Source organism: Puma concolor, chromosome A3 (assembly GCF_028749965.1).
Source record: "Puma concolor isolate L17-30 chromosome A3, mPumCon1.1.hap2, whole genome shotgun sequence".
In the NCBI taxonomy this organism is placed as follows: Eukaryota; Metazoa; Chordata; class Mammalia; order Carnivora; family Felidae; genus Puma; species Puma concolor.
This window is the reverse complement of record NC_141669.1, coordinates 77,172,885-77,192,370: the sequence shown is the minus strand read 5'-3', so window position 1 is coordinate 77,192,370 and position 19,486 is coordinate 77,172,885. Positions and strand designations below refer to the sequence as shown.

The 19,486-nt window shown below is 45.9% G+C and overlaps 1 protein-coding gene across 1 annotated transcript in view; it reads left to right on the top strand.

The window, feature by feature from the left end:
* Positions 1 to 541: 541 nt before the first annotated feature.
* SLC3A1 (solute carrier family 3 member 1) overlaps positions 542 to 19,486 on the top strand; it is a 36,505-nt gene continuing 17,560 nt past the window's right edge. Inside the window, exons 1-4 of the mRNA XM_025932001.2 lie at positions 542 to 1,044; positions 5,337 to 5,516; positions 5,683 to 5,837; positions 11,393 to 11,518. Coding sequence (XP_025787786.2) covers positions 627 to 1,044; positions 5,337 to 5,516; positions 5,683 to 5,837; positions 11,393 to 11,518 — 879 coding nt within the window. The 5' untranslated portion in view covers positions 542 to 626. The remainder of the gene's footprint in view (positions 1,045 to 5,336; positions 5,517 to 5,682; positions 5,838 to 11,392; positions 11,519 to 19,486) is intronic.

The following is a 19,486-nucleotide window of genomic DNA, read 5'->3' as shown; positions in this document are numbered from 1 at the left end:
CTTCTTCCCACCCCCTGGTAACCACCCTTCTACTCTCTTGTCTCTATAAATTCATCTAGGTGCCCCAGACGAGTGGAATCACACAATATCTGTTCTTTTGTGGCTGATTTCACTTAGCATGAGGTCTTCAAGGTTCATGCATGTTGTAGCGTGTGACGGGATTTCCTTTTTATGGCTGAATATTACTCCATTGTTTGCATATATCACATTTTGTTTGTCCATTCATCCTTTGATGGACACTTGGCTTGTTTCCACCTTTTGACTATTGTGAATAACGCTGCCGTGAACACTGGTGTACCCAGTCAAGTAACATTTAAATTGCGGTGGAACCCTGCTTCTTCCTCCGCTTCTTCCTCCCCTTTCCCCTCCTCCGTGCCCCTGTTCCCGTCCAGGTCTGAATCCGTCAGCGTTGGGACAGTAGCCACAGCAGCCGCAAGGGTTGATGTAGAGAGAATTTTTTTTTAAAACCCCTTTTACCTTTACCCTTTCTTCCTTGGCTGGACTTTGTCCGCCCAGGTTTATTTATAAACCACGGAAGCTCATTCACAGGACCAAGCACTTCGGCGAGCCACCTTTCCACCTTTCTTATTGCAGGAGGGCCCTCTGAAGGGATAAGGCTGTGGGACATGGCTGAGAATAAAGGCAAGACAGACTCCATCAGGATGAGTATGCAGGGATGCCGGACCAACAACGGGTTTGTCCAGAACGAAGACATCCTGGAGAAGGACCCGGACCCAGGCAGCCGGCTGGACGGCGCCATGGCCGTCCTTGGCCCTGTGGAGCCCGACCTGAAGGACGTCGGGCCCTATGCGGGCATGCCCAAGGAGGTGCTGTTACAGTTCTCAGGCCAGGCCCGCTACCGGCTGCCCCGGGAGGTGCTTTTCTGGCTCACCGTGGCTTCGGTGTTCGTGCTCATCGGGGCTACCATAGCCATCATCGCCGTCTCTCCAGAGTGTCTCGACTGGTGGCAGGCGGGGCCCATGTACCAGATCTACCCGAGATCTTTCAAGGACAGTGACATGGATGGGAACGGAGACCTAAAAGGTGGGTTCGGGAGTGGGGATTAGGGCGGGGCCGGGATGCAGCCGGTTTACGGCTCTCGATCCTCAAAACCGAACTGTGCCTGGCTTGGGCGCTAAGCATATTCCGCTGTGACTGGTCACGCCGAGCTTCTCCTTGTTTATGATATTCGAAAAGCCATTCAGCACAACCTGGCAGTTCTCGGCACGATGTAAGGCTCCTCGCTGCATGCCTTTGAGCCCCCAGTGAGTTGTTTCATTTATTGCCCACTACGTATATACGCCTAGTTCATCGATTCTGACTTCGTATGTGGAACTCATTTCCTCCTCAAATGCTTCCTGCTTCTGTGCACCTTCCAGTTGGTTATCTCAGAGTGACAACTTAGAACTGCTTTCCCAGGGTGTGTCGGGGCTAGTTTGGTAACCTAGCTGAGTTTCTTATTAGTGAATAAAGCATACATCATGTTTTTAGAAAAAAATTAAGTGATATCTTTAAAAGGTATAGGCGGAGTCTTTAAAGTTTAAATCCTGAGAAATGAAGGGAAGGAAAAAAGGTATTAGCAGAGTGTTGGGCGTTACCTGAGCCAAAGTCAGACGCTCAGCCGACTGAGCCACCCAGGCACCCCCCAAAACTACTTTTTTTAACTTCCGCCAATAATTTCTGAGTCAAGTGTAGAGCATCCTTATACTTTGTTGCTTAAATCAGGACACTTTTAAAAGCAAAATTTTGCCAGACAGCACATGTAAACTGGAGCTGTCCTGGACAACTTGGTTGATACGGTCGCTCTAGTTCAGGTAACGATAAGAAACAAACAAGGTAATTTTTGATAATACTTAGTTTGAAAAAAAAATAAAAGAAAATGATCTAATAGAGTATGGGAACTGGGGATGAGCTTAATCTAATGTTAAATGTTTATTTATTTATTTTGAGAGAAAGAGAGAGAGAGAGAGAGAGAGAGCACACGCACACAGCAGGGGAGGGCCAGGGAGAGATGGAGAGAGAGAAGCCCAAGCAGGCTCCACCCTCAGCACAGAGACAGACTCGGGCGCTCAGTCTCACAACTGGAAGATCATGACCGGAGCCGAAATCAAGAGTCCATTGCTTAACCGACTGAGCCACCCAGGTGCCCCAGAGTTTAATCTAACTTTAAAATCTAACTTTCAAATAGGATCTTGAAATCTCTAACTTACCTTAATAATTAATGAAAGGCTATGTGATGGGGCACCTGGCTGGCTCCACCTGTTAAGCGTCCGGCTCTCGGTTTCTGTTCAGGCCATGATCTCAGGGTTTCGTGGGTTTGAGCCCCACATGGGCCTCTGCACTGGCAGCATGGAGCCTGCTTGGGATTCTCTGTCTCCCTCTCTCTCTCTCTCTCTCTCTCTCTGTCTCTCTGCCCCTCCCCTACTTGCACTGTCTCTTTCTCTCTCAAAAATAAATAAACTTTAAAATTTTTTTGAAGATTACTTTAAAATAATTAATAAAAGGCTTTTCTTTTTCATGCTTGATATCTTTTTTTGTATCTTCCTGTGTCCTCACTAATTGAAATATTGGGATGCCTGGGTGGCTCAGTTGGTTAAGTGTCTGACTCTTGATCTCAGCTCAGGTCATGATCCCAGTGCTGTAGATTTGAGCCCTGCGTCGGGCTCCATGCTGACTGTGTAGAGCCTGCTGGGGATTCTCTCTCCCCCTCTCTCCACCCCTCCCCTGCTTGAACTCTCTCTCAAAATAAATTAATAAACTTTTAAAAAAATAAATGGGGGCACCTGGGTGGCTCAGTCGGTTAAGTGTCCGACTTCGGCTCAGGTCATGATCTCATAGCTCGTGAGTTCGAGCCCTGCGTCGGGCTCTGTGCTGACAGCTCAGAGCCCGGAGCCTGCTTCGGATTCTGTGTCTCCCTCTCTCTCTCTCTGTCCCTCTCCCACTTGTGCTCTGTCTCTCTCTCAACAATAAATACATGTTAAAAAAATTTTTTTAAGTATTAAAAAATTAATAAAAATTAATAAAAAATTAATTGAAATATTATCTGTCCTTCAAGGTGCAGTTGAAACTCTTTCTGCATTAATCTTTTTTTTTTTTCATTAGAGAGTGAGAGAACAAGCAGGGGAGAGGGGCAGAGGAAGAGAGGATTCTGTCTCTTCCACTCAGCATGGAGCCCAACGCAGGGCTCGATCCCAAGACCCTGGGATCATGAGTTGAGCTGAAATCAAGAGTCAGATGCTCAACCTACTGAGCCACCCAGGTGCCCCTATATTAATCTTTATTTAAGCTTTCAGTCAGAGCATCTACTCCCCTCCCCAGAGCTCATGGGACTTTGGACTGTTTACAGTCCCCTCTGATACCGCCTTGTAACCTATCCTGGTGACTTCCCTTCCACCACCCCTCATCCCTGTGTGGCCTTAGCACCTGCTCCCTTTATGTAGTAAATGCTTAGCAAAAGTGGTGTTTTGACAAAATAGAGCTAAAATCCCTAAACCCAAATAGACTCCCCACTTCCTGGCCCTCCCATTGTAATCTCCTTCTAGATACATCCCAAATTCCCATACACAGGGCCATGTCTCATCAGCTCCTATGTTTGCCTTTTCTAGTAACTTTGCCTTGAGGGACTAGTTATTTCCTTTAATCAATAGGTATTTGTCCTTGAGGTTGAGGGGATTTGCTTGTTACTATCTGAAGGAACCACTGCAGGTTTCAGTTTGTTTTTGGTGATTGCCTTCTGTCCCCTGGAGTGGGGGCCTGGGATCCCTTGTTTACTTTGTATCTGCCCAGCCCCTTTGTTTTTACCATCCTGTTCCTTTCCTTATTCTTAAGATGTCTTGTATTGTTCTGATTGAAATCAAAATCCTTTTGTTGGTGGTGAATAGTCTGTGAGGTCTCACAGACACCTATATGGAGGAACTGAGGTACAAAGGGGACAAAAACAAGCATCCTATAATCGGGGAAGAGCCCTAATGCCAGGAGTCAGGAGACTTTGTGCTTTGGTCTCAGTGACCTCCAGCCTGCTGTGGGACCTGTGACAGGCTCTGATTGTAGGAAGCCATATAGGGGTCCCACCCAAAGTTACTGGAGATTGAAGTTACTACACTCAAGTCTGATCTGCAATTAGGACTCTGAACTGGGACCGCACACACACAAATACACACTATCTGCTAATTATCCCACAAGGTTCCAAGTACACGGAGTTTCATTCCTGTGTCTCTTCTCGGACAAATCTAGAATTCTCTTCTGTGTAAATGATTGGCTTCAGCATTGTCCAAAGGGTATAGAACGTGAACCACGTAGATAATTGTGAATTCTTTAAGGAGCCACATTAAAACAAGTACAAAAGAAACAGATGAGAAATTCATTTTAATAATAATTTAATTTTAGGGGCACCCGGCTGGCTCAGGCAATAGAGCATGTGACTCTTGATCTTGGAGTTATAAGTTCAAGCCCCATGTTGGGCGTAGAGGTTACTTAAAAATAAAATCTTTAAAAAAATTTAATTTTAATTTAGAATCCATTTTAATAATATTCATTTAAAGTATTTTGTTTAAGCCAACATATCAACATATCATCAACATAAAATATTACTGAAATATTTTACATTATTACATTCTTACACAAATTTTTTTTTAATGTTTATTTATTTTTGTTAGAGAGAGAGAGAGACAGAGCATGAGTGGGGGAGGGCAGGGAGAGAGGGAGACACAGAATCCGGAGCAGGCTCCAGGCTCTGAACTGTCAGCTCAGAGCCCAATGCAGGGCTCGAACCCATGAACTGTGAGATCATGACCTGAGCTATAGTTGGACAGTCAACTGACTGAGCCACCAAGGGGCCCCTACATTATCATATTCTTAAGAATCCAGTGTGTGTTTTGCATGTACAGCACATCTCAATAGACGAGTCACATTGCAAGTGCTCAATGGCCACGTGTACAAATGGCTGTCATACTGGACAGCGTAGCTTAGACCGTGTGTTACTCTTCTTTGTCCCTTGGCACTTAGTCCAGCCCCTGGCTTAGATTAGGTGTTCAAAAACCATGTGTAGGATAAATTAGCAATACTGTAGCCTTGATTTTAAATATAATCTATGAACAAGGCACAGACAGATGTTAACGTTTTCCATTTATGTTAAAGGTCAAAGGTTATTGCTAAAAGACCATTTGATGCTACTGGTAGAACTAGACTTTTCTATTTGAATTTCATCAAATTCAACAGAATTCTGAGTATTTCTGTTTCAATATACATATTTCAATTTTAGCCATATTGGTTTTGTTTTTAATCCTTCGATCAAAAAGTCAAACTTTATTTCTCATGGCCTTGACTTTTTTCTTCAGGCATTCAAGAGAAACTGGACTACATCACAACTTTAAATATAAAAACTATTTGGATTACTTCATTTTATAAGTCATCCCTTAAAGATTTCCGACATGGTGTTGAAGATTTCCGAGAAATCGATCCTATTTTTGGAACAATGAAAGATTTTGAGAATCTGGTTGCAGCCATACATGATAAAGGTAAACTGAGTGGTAGGTGGGTGTGTGTGTGGGGGGGGTGGGGGGGTGGGGATGGGGTTGAGAAAAGCATTCTCCAATTGCTTACTTAAAGCATTTTTTTCCTTAACAGACCTGTATTTGTCTAATATAATCTCTTCCTAACATTTGAAATATTTTCACTCATTAGGTTTAAAATTAATAATTGATTTCATACCAAACCACACCAGTGATAAACATGCTTGGTTTCAACTGAGTCGGACCCGGACAGGGAAATATACTGATTATTACATCTGGCATGACTGTACCCGTGAAAATGGCATAACCGTACCACCCAACAACTGGGTAAGTACCGACTTGTCTGATTTACAGAGAGAAAATGGGCAGGTCTTCGGTGATTAAACTGGTTATCTATAAAGTCCTTTTAAGGAAAAAAGTGAATGGGTATAGTTTTGGGGGAGGGGGAAATTTCCCAAATAAATAGAAATAACCTACCCAAGGCTTGTAATCATTTGGATTTGGACTTTTTATTCCATTGTGGAACTGATGTGTTTTAGCACATTAAAGCCTGTACTTTCTGTTATTAGCTCCTTCCTCCCTTACCTCCCATGCCGTCAGACTTGGACTCCATGTCCTATTAGGTCAGTAACGGTCTTGCTGACTCCTCCGTCTTTCTGACTCCAGACTCCAGACTCCTATGTCTTTCTGACTGTGTGACTCCCCTGTCCAGTAAAACCCCAGCCATAAATGAGCCTGACCGTCCACTTTCTCTTCGCCTGAACTTTGGTGTCTGTGCCTTCAGAGACATCACACATCCATTGTCCTCACCTGAACTGAGGCATCCAGTCTTGGAATTTTACCATCCAGGCCTTCTCTCTTCCTCAAACACCCTTCTTGCCATCTCTGCCTCTTATCATGCTCAGCGGCAAGCTCTGCTTCGAAGGGTGAGCAGAAGTCATCAAACCTGCCGACTCCTATACACACCCTCTTCCTACTCACCTTTTTTTACGGCAGAGACCGGGTCTGTCTTGTCTGGGGTTACCAGACTTATAAGTAAAAATCCAGGAAGCCCAGTGAAATCTGAATTTGCATAGTTTCTGAGTATAAGGTATTTCATGGGGCATACTTACACTAAAAATGATGCACTGTGTATCTGAAATTCAGATTTAATCGTATGTTTTGTATTTTATCTGGCAACTCTGCCCCTGTCCTGGGCTGGTCTCCCCACCTGCTCTGGTTCATGTCTGTCCTGCTTTCTGCAGAACTGTTTACCCTGGATCCTCTGGATCTCTACCCTCCAGTGCCTCCTCCTCTCTTCCTGACCTTCTCCAGAAACACTTAAAGAGGCTGACTCCTGGGCATCAACTTTTAGATCAACCAAGGGCACTCAATATCAACACGTATCAATGCTGACTGTGTGATCTTCTCCCCGCCAACCTCTTGTACCCCAGGTTTCGTGAATAGTACTAGTATGCAGCCTGGTGAGCGTGTTATCAGCAATCCTGGCAGTTTTAGCTCCTTAATTTTTCTTTTCCCCAATCCCGCACACTCGTTAAAATGATTACGATATTAACAAGCATTTACTAAGTGCATACTATGTGCCGGGCTCTGTGCTAAGTGTGTTATATTCATTCCTTCATTTAATCTGCCCTGCAAGCCTATGAGTTTTAATTCCTGTGTTGCAGATCAGCAGTGTTAAACACCTTGCCCTCCGTCACACAGCCAGTAAATGAAAGGGCTAATGATGGCACCGTCCCACCATACAGTCTACTTTTAAAAATTGCTGCCCATACTTCCAACCATATCATCTCTTGCCTACAGGCCTGTAACAGCCTCCAGTTTCTCCATCCTTCCATCTGTTCTCCACTATAGCCAACGTTGTTGGCTTTTTGGGTTGGTTTGTTTTTGTTTTCTTAGTAGTTGATACATGGATACCTGGGTGGTCAGTTGGTTAAGTGTCCGACTCTTGATTTCGTCTCAGGTCATGATCATACAGTTTGTGAGTGAGTTCTGCATCGGGCTCCGTGCTGACAGCACAGAAGCTGCTGGGGATTCTGTCTCTATCCCTCTCTGCCCCTCCCTCACAGGCACTTCTGTCTCTCTCTCTCTTTCTCAAAATAAATAAACTTAAAAAATAGTTGATACATACCAAAATATATGTAATATATGATAGATGTATAAAACATCTTGTGGCATAACCATACAATGGAATACTACTCAGCCATAAAAGGAATGAACTATTGATAACAGGCAACACCATGGATGAATCTCAAAAGAACTATACCGGTGAAAGAAGCCAGACAGAAGGGGACATATTATTCCACTTAACATGAAATTCTAGAAAATGGAAACTCATCTGTAGTGACAGGAAGCCGATTAGTTGTTTAGGGATGGGAAGGAGATGGGGAGGAGTGGAAGATGGGGTCAGGGGGTCCCAAAGGATGGATATATTCACTATTTTGATCATGGTGAGAAGTTCACATACATATACACATGTTGAAACTGATCAGATCGTACACACAATACGTGCAGTTTATTGTGTTCATTTATACGTGAATAAAACTGTTAGAAAATATAGGTAATATGTATCTAAGTAATAATATAGTGAACATCAATGAGCCCATCCCCAAATTAAGAATTGAACATTACCAACGCTGCTGAAAATTCCTGCAGGTTCCTCCCTGTCCCTCCCCACGCCTCCTCTTAGGGGTGACCACTGCCTCACATTTGGGGGTTTTCCAAGTCCTTGCTTTGTGTTTTTCCAATGCTGCATATGCTGCATATTTTTAAAAGATTTATTATTTAGTTTCTCCTGTTTTGGACTCTATGATAAATGTCCTGGTGCATGTAAATCTCCTGTAACTAGCTTTTTCACTGTTTTTAATGTTCATCTATGTAGAGTCCGGTAGCTGTGGTTTATACATTTTCTTTCTTTTTTTTTTAACGTTTATTTCTGAGAGAGAGAGAGAGAGCGTGCATGAGCGGGGGAGGGGCAGAGAGAGAGGGAGGAGACAGAGGATCGGAAGCAGGCTCTGTACTGTCAGTGCAAAGCCTCATGCAAGGCTTGAACTCACGAACTGTGGTCCCGAGCCAAAGACTGATTGAGCCAACCAGGTGCCCCTATACTTTTTCACTGTTATGTAACCATTGTATAAATATTCCATGATTTACTTATCCACTCTTCCACTGATGGGCAATTGGACTGTTTCCAGGGGTTTATTTTATTTTATTTTTACTATTATTAACGATGCCATGGTAACATTCTCATTAGTCTCTTGTCCCAGGGTACATGTACAAGAGCTTCTGAAAGGCAAATGGCTAGGGGTGAAATTTCTGGGTGCACGAGACTGCATGCTGACCTCTGCAAGATAATACCAAACTGATTGTCAAAGTGGTTGTACCAGTTTATATCCCCTCCAGCAGTATAAAACATACATATTCTCCTTAACTTACTGGTACTGCCGGACTTAATAATTTTTTACCAAGTGAACCTAAATTGGTATCACCTTGAGGTCTTCATTTTCCATTTATCTAGTTGCGAATGAAGATTTGTCTGGTTACTAATGATGTTGAACATTTATTCGTACATTTCATTCACTTGAGCTTCCATTTTGGTGAAACACCTGTTTATGGATGGTTTCTTTCCTCAGTTTTCTTTTGGGTTGTTTGTGCCTTTGAAATTGATTGGTGGGGTTCTTTTTGTATTCTGGATACCCTTCTTTTCTTGGTCTCATAGACTGTAAATATCCTGGTTTGTGTCAGGGCCGGCGATGAGGGTGTGTTTCCTTGAAAGGCGGCAGCTGCCACTTAGCTCCACCCACTTGTTTTAGTGGCAATTTGGACCCACCATGACTGGGTCTTCCAGTTAAAAAGAAAAGGATTTGTGCAAAATCCCCCAGTTTGTAAATGTCGTCCAGATGTTTTCTTTTGCATGAAATGAACAAAAGCCCAAGCTAGAGCCCTGAGGAACCGCCCCATTGAAGGAACCAAGCTGACTTAAAAGCAGCAGCGAGAGAGGCAGGAAAGTCCGCCAGGAGAGTCACGCTTTGGAGTCACATTTGTGAGCATTCCTAGAAAGAGGAAATCAGTGACAGGTGCTTGAAGCTGCTAGATATCTTTTATTCCTGAGGGCTAGAGGGTTTTGATTTTTATTATTTTATTTTATTTTATTATTGTTATTTTTTTAAGAAGAGTTTTAAGTGGATGATTCTACTAATTTTCTGAGGATACAGTTTAAATATCCACTCTGTGGATTCAAACTCCAAGACCAATGGAATGTATCTTTCTCCCCAGTTGACCATCATTTGCATTTTTTTCACAAACAGGAGTCCAGAGCCTGGATAGAAGGTTCAGGAAAATATGTTAGAAATGTCTGCTCTTTAGGTTCTTTCTGGGACTCGACAGCTCCACTCCCATCCCCCCCCCCCCCAGGCCCATGCATCACTGCCACCCACCTGCACCCTCACCACCAGCTGCTGTGGGCCCAAGTGGGGAGCAGTTTCCTTTGGTCTTGGTTTCCAGTGACCCCTCACCCCAGGCGCATACTTGCCCTTCCAGACAAAGCTGACTTCCCACCTTGCTGCATCCTGCTCCTGCTGCATCCCCACACTCAGCGGTGGGACATTGCTGACTGGGCTCTTGGTTTGGGCGTCCCTTCTGCTTCCCCACTCTTCCCTCTAAAAGCTTCCCACTAAGGGGCCTGGGAGGGCTCCCCTGGCCTTAAAAGGGGCTCAAGCCCCATCTCATTCTGATCTGCCCCACTCCATAGCCCCGGCAGCAGCAGATGGGGAGGGGCGCTCAGCTCCAAGATGCCCCCAGCCGACCTGTGCCTCAGTAGGTGTGGCTCACACCTAGTCTTCTTCCTTCCCACCTTGCCTAGTCCTTGCTCAAGGTCAGATGGTCCCATTTGGGGCACAAGAGGGAAGGCGGGAGGGGTCTGAGCCCCCTACCCTCTGTAAATGGGCTCCAGCCCACCTCACCGCCACCCTGGAATCTATTGCAGTGAGGGAAATGCAGTCCACCCATTATCCAGGAGGCCCAGGTTCCCTGTGGCAGCCACCTCAGGTGGGCCGCAGCCACTGCCCCACCCCATCCGCTTCCACCCTAGGCCTTGGTTTCCCCTTGCCTCACACGGGGCACTAATAACAAGGAACTAGCCTTGCTCACTCCCACCCTTCCGATCCTCCCTACCCCCCAAGGTTCTGGTTCCATCTTTCCTCTGTTCACAAACTGCCTCTGGACAGTGTGTTGTTTTTGTTCAATGTTTCCATTCTTAGACACACGTCATCGCTGCCATGACCACCACATGTTCGTCCTCATTGCTTCCTGCTGTTCTGCCCGCATCCCCCTCCTCCAAGATGCTCTTAGGGGAAGGGGCCTGGGGCAGAGCAGGCTGGGTTACCGACCACCCCAGTCCCAGGGAAAGTGGGATGCTGTGGCAGAGCGAGGCGGGGGGACCTGTATTAACCATTGAGGGTGTAGGGGCCACCTCCTCCCCATTCTGCCAGAAAAGAGGTAGCCATTATTTGTCCCAGCCTGGTCCTCCCTCCCCCAACCTGGTTTCCGATTTGTAGTTATTGAATTAAAAAAAATATCCTGTTCCGGAGGAAAAAAAATGTCTGCTCCTTAAATTGGCCTCATTCTACATTTGAGAGCATTGGTTTGCTATTGCGGTTGTTAGGAACAGCTTCTACTAGGCAAATATACCCCAACTACATCTGTGCGGCATTCGTGGGTGACATTTTAAGGAATGAATTTATCCAGTGCTCTCCCTAGAAGGAAAATTCCGAGGATTTGCGCACTCCGCCTGCACCAGGCCAGGGATGGCAATGATCGTTTCTTTTCGGGCAATGCCATTACATGGATGCTAAGAAGGTGAAATGCTATTTTCTGTTTGCTAGCTAAGCGTGTACGGAAACTCCAGTTGGCACTTTGACGAAGTACGAAACCAATGTTACTTTCACCAGTTTATGAGAGAACAACCTGATTTAAATTTCCACAATCCTGATGTTCAAGAGGAAATAAAAGTGAGTACAGATACCCCCACAGACTTCTCCATTGCATGGGTGTAGAAGTGGGTACCCGATACACTTTGTGTTGAACAGTAATTGTTGACTTCGGCTCAGGTCATGATCTCGCGGTCCGTGAGTTCGAGCCCCGCGTCGGGCTCTGTGCTGACCGCTCAGAGCCTGGAGCCCGTTTCAGATTCTGTGTCTCCCTCTCTCTCTGCCCCTCCCCTGCTCATGCTCTGTCTCTCTCTGTCTCAAAAATAAATAAACGTTAAAAAAAAAAATAAAAAAAAAAACAACAACAACCAAGTAATACAATTAAACTCTGGGATTATGGAGTCTGAGGCAAATGTTAGACCCTCAGACATGCTGGTCGTTCCTTCCTCACACAACGGATGGGGGAGGGAGGCAGGAATACCTTGGTAACTTAGCCCTGAGGTACCCCTCTGCCTGTGATGACGAGAGGATGAAGTGAGGTGCGCCAGAGTGTGGGCTCTAGATCTGAGCCTGCATCTGGACCCAGCGCCACTGCTGCTACCGTGGGCTTCTGGGTGAGATATTTGGCTTTCCGTGTCTCTGACCCCTCATCTGTGAAACACGGTCGAAGGCGGTATTTGTCTCACGGGCTGTCTGGAACATTGCGGGACATGACCCGTGCACGGCCTTCTGTATCCAGGTCGTGTTCTGAGCACTGGAAATGCAGCCGCGAATCAAACCTGCTCTCAAGGCGTTGTCTGCAAACCGAGGGGAGGGCACACATTTACCAACTAAACGTGTAACGTGTTGGGTGGTCCCTGAGGGTAAGGGACGTCAGAGTGCCAGGCACAAGTTGGTTTGGGGCCATCCCTCCGTGGAGGTCCTGTTTGGACAAAGACCTGAAGTTTGAAAGGGAGCCCCGTGGATGTTTGGGGGAAGAAGGTTCCAGGCGGGAGGAAGAGCCAGTGCAGAGACCTCGAGGTGAGAGCGTGCTTCGTGTATTTCAGGAATGACGTGGAGGCTGGTGCATCCAGTGACCGGAGGGAGCAAATGGAAATGCAGGACACCAGCTAAATTTTCATTTCAGATAAACAACGAGAAAGATGGTATTTGGGACCCGCTTCTGCTAAAACATTACTCGCGGCGCATCTGAAATGAAAACTTAGCGGGGTGTCCTGTGTTTTATCTGGCAAGCCTGCCAGTGCATAGGAGTGACACGAGAGGGAGGGTTAGGGGCTGAGATCCAAGAAGTGGAGACCAGGGGCAGATCCCACGGGGCCACGAAGGCTGCTGTAAGGGATTCCTGCTGAGCTGCTGAAGATCCCTCCGTGGCCCCTCATAGGAGGCTTCCTGTCGGCGGTCACCACACAGTGGTAGTTCCAATACCCAACACGACAGACATCAGCTGTGGTGTTGCTGCTGCTGCTGCTGTGGCGGTAGTGGGCAGGGATTCAGGTTAGTGGGGGAGTGCTCTGAGGTCGGTAGGTGGGGAGGGGACCCGAACAGAACATAGAGCTGTGGGTCCCTTTCTATAGCTCGTACACTGTCAGCTGAAGGGTGAGGGTGCAGGTGGCCACGCTGGAGCCACTGAGGGCGCCCACAACCCTTAAGTTTGTTCTTGTTTTTTTTTTTTTCTTTCCTTTTATGTTTATTTACTTTTGAGGGGGGGGGGCAGAGAGAGAAGGAGACAGAGGATCTGACTTGGGCTCTGCGCGGATAGCAGTAAGCCCGATGCAGGGGCTTGAACTCACAAACTGTGAGATGATGACCTGAGCTGAAGTCGGATGCCTAACCACGAGCCCCCCTGGGCGCCCCTCTTGTTTTTAAGTACTACCTCTAGGGAGATATAATTCACATAAACATAAAATGCACCCCTTCAAGTGTATAATTCAGTGGTTTTAGTCTCTTCACAGAGTCGTAAAGCTATCACCACTGATTTCACAACATTTTCTTCACCCCCTAAAGAAGCCCTATATCTATTAGCAGATACTCTCTGTGCCTACCCCCCCCCCCCCACCATTACCGGCAACCGCTAATCTACTTTTTGTCTCCGTGGATACGCCTGTTCTAGACATTTCATATAAACAAAGTCGTACAATATCTACCTGTATGTCTACGATATGTATCTGTATTTATAATCTATATTTAATAAGTTGAGAAACTGCCCAGCTCTATTCCAAATCAGCTGCACCATGTTTGTCCCGGTAGCAATGTGTGAGGGTCCCGATTTCCCCACATCCTTCCTTGCCAGCACTTGTTACTGTCTGTATTCTTGAGTACCGTCATCCTAGTGGGTGTGTAGTGACATCTCACTGGGGTTCCGATTTACGTTTCCCTGATGGCTAATGACGTTCAGCATCTTCGCATGCGCTTATGTAGTTTATTTTTATATCTTTGCTGGAGAAATGTCTGTTCACATCCTTTGCCCATTTTAAAATTGTGTTATTCGTCTTTCTGTTGTTGGTTTTAGGATTCTTTTGAAGTTTATTTATTTTGAAAGAGTGTGAGCAGGGGAGGGACAGAGAGAGAGAGGGAGAGAGAATCCTAAGCAGGCTCCGCACTGTCCAGAGCAGAGCCCTACCTGGGGCTTGAACCCACAAACTGCAAGATCATGACCTGAGCCAGAGTCGGATGCTCAACTGACTAGGCCACCCAGATGCCCTGGTTGTAAAAAAATTTGTATAGGGGCGCCTGGGTGGCTCAGTTGGTTAAGTGTCTGACTCTTGATTTTGGCTGACAGGGAGGAGCCTGCTTGGAATGCTCTCTCTCTCTGCCCTTCCCCCGCTCTCTCTCTCTCTTTCTCTCTCTTTCAAAGTAAATAAAATAAACTTTAAAAAAGAATTTTATATGTATTCTGGATACATGATTTGCACTTTTCTCCCATGCTGTGGGGTGTCTTCTTGCTTTCTTGATGGAGTCCTTTGAAGCACAAGTTTTAAATTGTCCAATTTATCCGTTTTTTTCCTTTTGTTGTTTGTACTTTAGTGTCATTTAAAAACCATTGCCTAGGGGCGCCTGGGTGGCACAGTCGGTTAAGCGTCCGACTTCAGCCAGGTCACGATCTCGCGGTCCGTGAGTTCGAGCCCCGCGTCGGGCTCTGGGCTGATGGCTCAGAGCCTGGAGCCTGTTTCCGATTCTGTGTCTCCCTCTCTCTCTGCCCCTCCCCCGTTCATGCTCTGTCTCTCTCTGTCCCAAAAATAAATTAAAAAAAAAAACGTTGAAAAAAAAAATTAAAAAAAAAAAATAAAAACCATTGCCTAACCCAAGGTCATGAAGATTTTTTATGTTTTCTTTTCCTAGTTTTATAGTTGTAGCTCTTACATTTTAGGTATCTGATCCACTTTTTAAATTACCTCTTATATATGGCATGAGGGGGTCCAACTTAATTCTTTGGCATGTGGCTATCCAGTTATTCCCACAACATGTGTTTTTAAAAAAAAGTTATTCTTTCCCCATTGAACTGTCTTGGAACCCTTTTGAAAATCAACTGGCCATAAATGTCAGGATTTATTTCTAGACTCAATTCTTCTCTATTGATCTGTAGGTCTGTTCTTGTGCCAATACCACAGTGTCTGGATTAGTCTAGCTTTATGGGAACTTTCAAAACTGGGTCGTGTGAGGCCTACAATTTTGTTCTTCTCTTTCAAGATTGTTTGGCTATTTTGGGTCCTTGTATTCCTTTCTTTCTTTTGGCGATCAATTATTATTATTATTTATTGGAGTATAGTTGACATATGATGTTATATTAGTTTTAGGTGTACAACATAGTGATTTGACAATTCCGTATATTACTCAGCGCTGCCCACAGTAAGTGCAGTCGCCATCCGTCACCATACAACAATGTCAAGAATATTATTGACTGTATTCCCATCGCTGTACTTTTCAATCTCCATGACTTGTTCTGCAACTGAATGTTTGTACCTATTAATCCCATTTATCTCTTGTGCCCATCTCTCCACCGACCTCCCCTCTGGCAGCCACCAGTTTATTCTCTGTATTGAAAAGACTGTTGTTTGTTTTTGTTTTGTTCTTTAGATTCCACAGATAAGTGAAATCATATGGTATTTGTCTTTCTCTGTTTGACTTATTTCACTTAGCATAATCCCCTCTGGATCCATCCATACCGATGTAAATGGCCAGGTCTCATTCTTTTTATGGCTGAGTAATATTCCGTTGTGTGTGTGTGTGTGTGTGTGTGTGTGTGTGTGTGTGTGTACAGACCACATCTTCTTTACCCATTCATCTGTGAATGGACACCTGGACTGCTTCCATAGCTTGGCTATTGTAAATAATGCTGCACTAAACATGGGGGTGCATGTATCTTTTTGAGTTAGTACTTTTATTTTCTTTGGGTAAATATCCAGGAGTGGAGTTACTGGATCATATTCTTTCCATATGAGTTTCCATATGATCAGCTTGTCAATTTCTGCAAGCAGCCTGCTCCTGGGATTTGAATAGGGATTGCACTGAATGCGGGCATCAGTGTGGGGCAGCATTGCCACTCTAACAATATTAAGTCTTCTGAACCAGGAACACATGATGTCTTTCCACTTGTTTAGGTCTTTAATTTCCTTCAACATTGTTTTGCGTTTTCAGTGTGCAAGTCTTGCATTTTGTTGCTGTTGCTGTGAAATATATTCCTGTAGACTCCTTACTTCTACGGCTGTTTTTACTACACATGTTTAATGTTTCCCAGAATTTAGATGAATTTAGACGATCTGTTCCAGAAGTAGGCACCTTGTCAGTGCAGCCTTGTCTCTTTGAGGTTGGGGAGAGGGGGTGGGGCAAAGAAGGTTAGTTTTAACCTTCTTTGCTGGAGGGTGGACACTGCCTTCCTTCACCAAAGATCATTTACACACCCCCACCTGTACCTTTCCCTGCCCCACCCCGCCCCCACACACTTTTGGGCATTTACTTTGTGCCAAGTGCCTTACCTGGATCATCTCATTTATGCTCTGACCAAGCCTTATTTAGGAGACTGCAGGATCATTTTACAGAGAAGGAAACTGAGGGTGAAAGAGGTGAAGTCACCCACCTGGGGCGGATTGATCCAGAGCAGGATTCAAACCCAGAGTCCATCCTCTTACCCACAACCCCACTTCCGACTTGAGGCAAACCCGTTTCTGTCTCTGTGCTTCACTTTTCCTACACAGTTTTTCAAGGGGTTTCAGTTGGAAATTCATAAATGTGGCAGGGCGCCTGGCTGGCTCAGTCGGTTGAGCGTCCGACTTCGGCTCGGGTCATGGTCTCGCAGTTTGAGAATTGGAGCCCCGCGTCCCGCTCTGTGCTGACAGCTCAGAGCCTGGAGCCTGCCTTGGATTCTGTGTCTCCCTCTCTTTCTGCCCCTCCCCTGCTCACATTCTATCTGTCTGTCTGTTTCTCTCTGTATCTCAAAAATAAATAATAAACATTAAGAAAAGAAAAAAAGTAGAAATTCATAAATGTGAGTATAATCCAGTTGGTTTATCAGGCAGTGGATTTCTCCAGGCTCCTTGTGACAATAGCGATGGATTGTCTGGAGATGTTTAGACAAGTGTGATCAATTTTGTCCAAAGGTGCCAGCCAATACATTAATTATTTTTTGACTGTTCCAGCCGTTCCCTTGCAGGCATCCAAGTAGTGGAACAAGAGCCTTATTTACTAGTCTCAACAGAATGAGATTCCCCTTGGGATGAATCGTTAACTGCCTCCAGTTGAAGGTTAGACATTTTTGTAAGGCTGGTATAGAAGATTTGCTTCTAGAACTAAATAAGAAAGGCCAAGAAGCTGCAAGGAAAGGCTCTTTGCTGCTGAAGAGGGACTTTTCACATGAAGGGGACTTTCCAACACCCTCCTACCCCCCAGCAGCACTTATCTCTGCAGTAGAGCTAAGCAGGTTAATTATTTGCAACCCAGCGAGTTTGTGGTGGGGAGGCATTTGGAATGATTCCTGCTTGCATACCAGCTTGCACTCATGGCGACTTCTTGCTTCTGGCTCCCATCAGATTTCAGATTATCTGCACAGTGGGAGGCAAGCGGGGGGCACACAGCACACAGCACCCTCGTCTCTCCTCTCTGTATCCTCCTTGCACAGGCCTTCAGGGGACTTGGCTCATGCCCTGAACCTCTCGGGGCTTGAGTGTGTTTACCTCGTGAAGTCTAGAAGCCTTCTTGGGAGAAGGTGGAGGCTTACGTTTGTATGGCATTTTGGACGTTTCCAGCCACTTCAGTTTTTACTTGCGATCACGTCTCTTCTTTGCCAAATGAGTGAACAGAAGTCCAGAGAGCTGGGTTAGTAGCAGAGCAGGGAAGAGACTCCACACAGCCCAGCCCTCTGCCTGAACGGTGTCAGGACCCCGAGCCCGCCATGTGGAAATGTTGAGTGCTGGAGTGTGGGATCCTAGGGAGTTAGTATGTTCATGGCCACTGGGGACAGGGAGCCCAGGTACCCCACCTCCACCCACCCCACCCCACCCCCCACCCCGCCCCGGCTTAAATGTCAGCTCTGCTCTGCTCCTACTGAGCACGGCGTTGGTGGTGAGGTGGTGAGGATTTGAGTTTACAAGGTCTTAGGGAAATCATTTTCCATTTGCATTTTGGAAATCAGTGACTGTGGAGAAGGGGCTTGAGTGGGGCAGGTCTGGAGGCAGAGGGGCCAGGGGAGAGGATGGGTCAGTCATCAGGGAAGAAATGCCAGGGGCTTCGGAGCAGTGAGGTGGCACGGGGTTGCAGGGGTATCATCAGGTTAGAGAGGAGTCTGGTGTGACTCTCAGATTTCGGATTTGAATGCAGACTGGCGGTGGTGCCATTTCCTGAGATGGGAGACAAAAGACGAGGGGATGGGGCATGTCTTAATCATGGAGAGTTTGACGTCTGAGACGTCAAAGTATTCAATGGAGACTCGGATATAAGGTCATGGAGCTTGGGGGACATGTCTGGCTTAGAGATAAAACTCTGAGATTTGTGGGCATGCGGACAAGGCCTACAGAGGTCAGGCAGGTAGTGTCAGTGAGAGCGCCAGGCTGGCCAAGATGGACAAGGGGGTCACTTGCAACTGAGCTTGAGGTGATTGTTGGCATGTGGGAATAGGGGCCAGGAGTTGGCAGATCTTCCAATCGAAAGAATAAAATAAAATAAAGCAGAGCAAATGGGTAAGGGAGCCAGAGGGTTCCAATTCTGGTGCCACCACTTACTAACTCTGTGACTGTGATCAAGTTACCTCATCTCCCTGTGCCTCAGTTCCCTCGTTGGTAAAAGAGGAACAATAATGACACGTACATCATAGGGGTGATTGGGGATTAAGTGGTTTAACCTCTCTGTATGGCATTTAGGATAGGGTGTTCCTTGTTATTTAAATGCTTATTAAATAATAAATGGGTAGATAAATGAGTCAATACAATGTTGTGAAATGAAATGAACAGGGCGTGTAAGAGCCCCTCAAAGTGCTAATATTTAACTTTTCTTTATTTTTGAGACAGAGCGAGAGCATGAGTGGGGGAGGGGCAGAGAGAGAGGAAGACACAGAATCCGAAGCAGGCTCCAGGCTCCGAGCGGTCAGCACAGAACCCGATGCGGGGCTCGAACTCACAAACCATGAGATCATGACCTGAGCTGAAGTCAGACACTCAACCGACTGAGCCAGGCGCCCCCCAAAGTGCTAATATTTAAAGGACTGCGGAGTAGACAGAGAAAAGTGGCAAACGAGGAGTAGGTATCCGGGAGCTAAGGGATAGGAGTATTTCTAGAAGGCGCGTTTAGTCAGCAGGGACAAACACTGCAGAGAGATCAGGTAATATAAACACCCAAGTGTGAATTGACTCTAGCAGCAATACCTTATTTAGTCCCTACAGAAACTCTGCCAGGCGGGTGTAATTTTATGGATGAGGAAACCAAGGTCAGTAAGGCCATGCAGATGCCCTAACGCACGCAGCTGGATGCAAAGTGGGGAGCTGGGAAGGGCGCTCGGATGGGTCAGAATCCTGAGCCCGTGATCCTTCCTCCATGCCCTGCTCCTGAAGGAGTTAGCCAAGA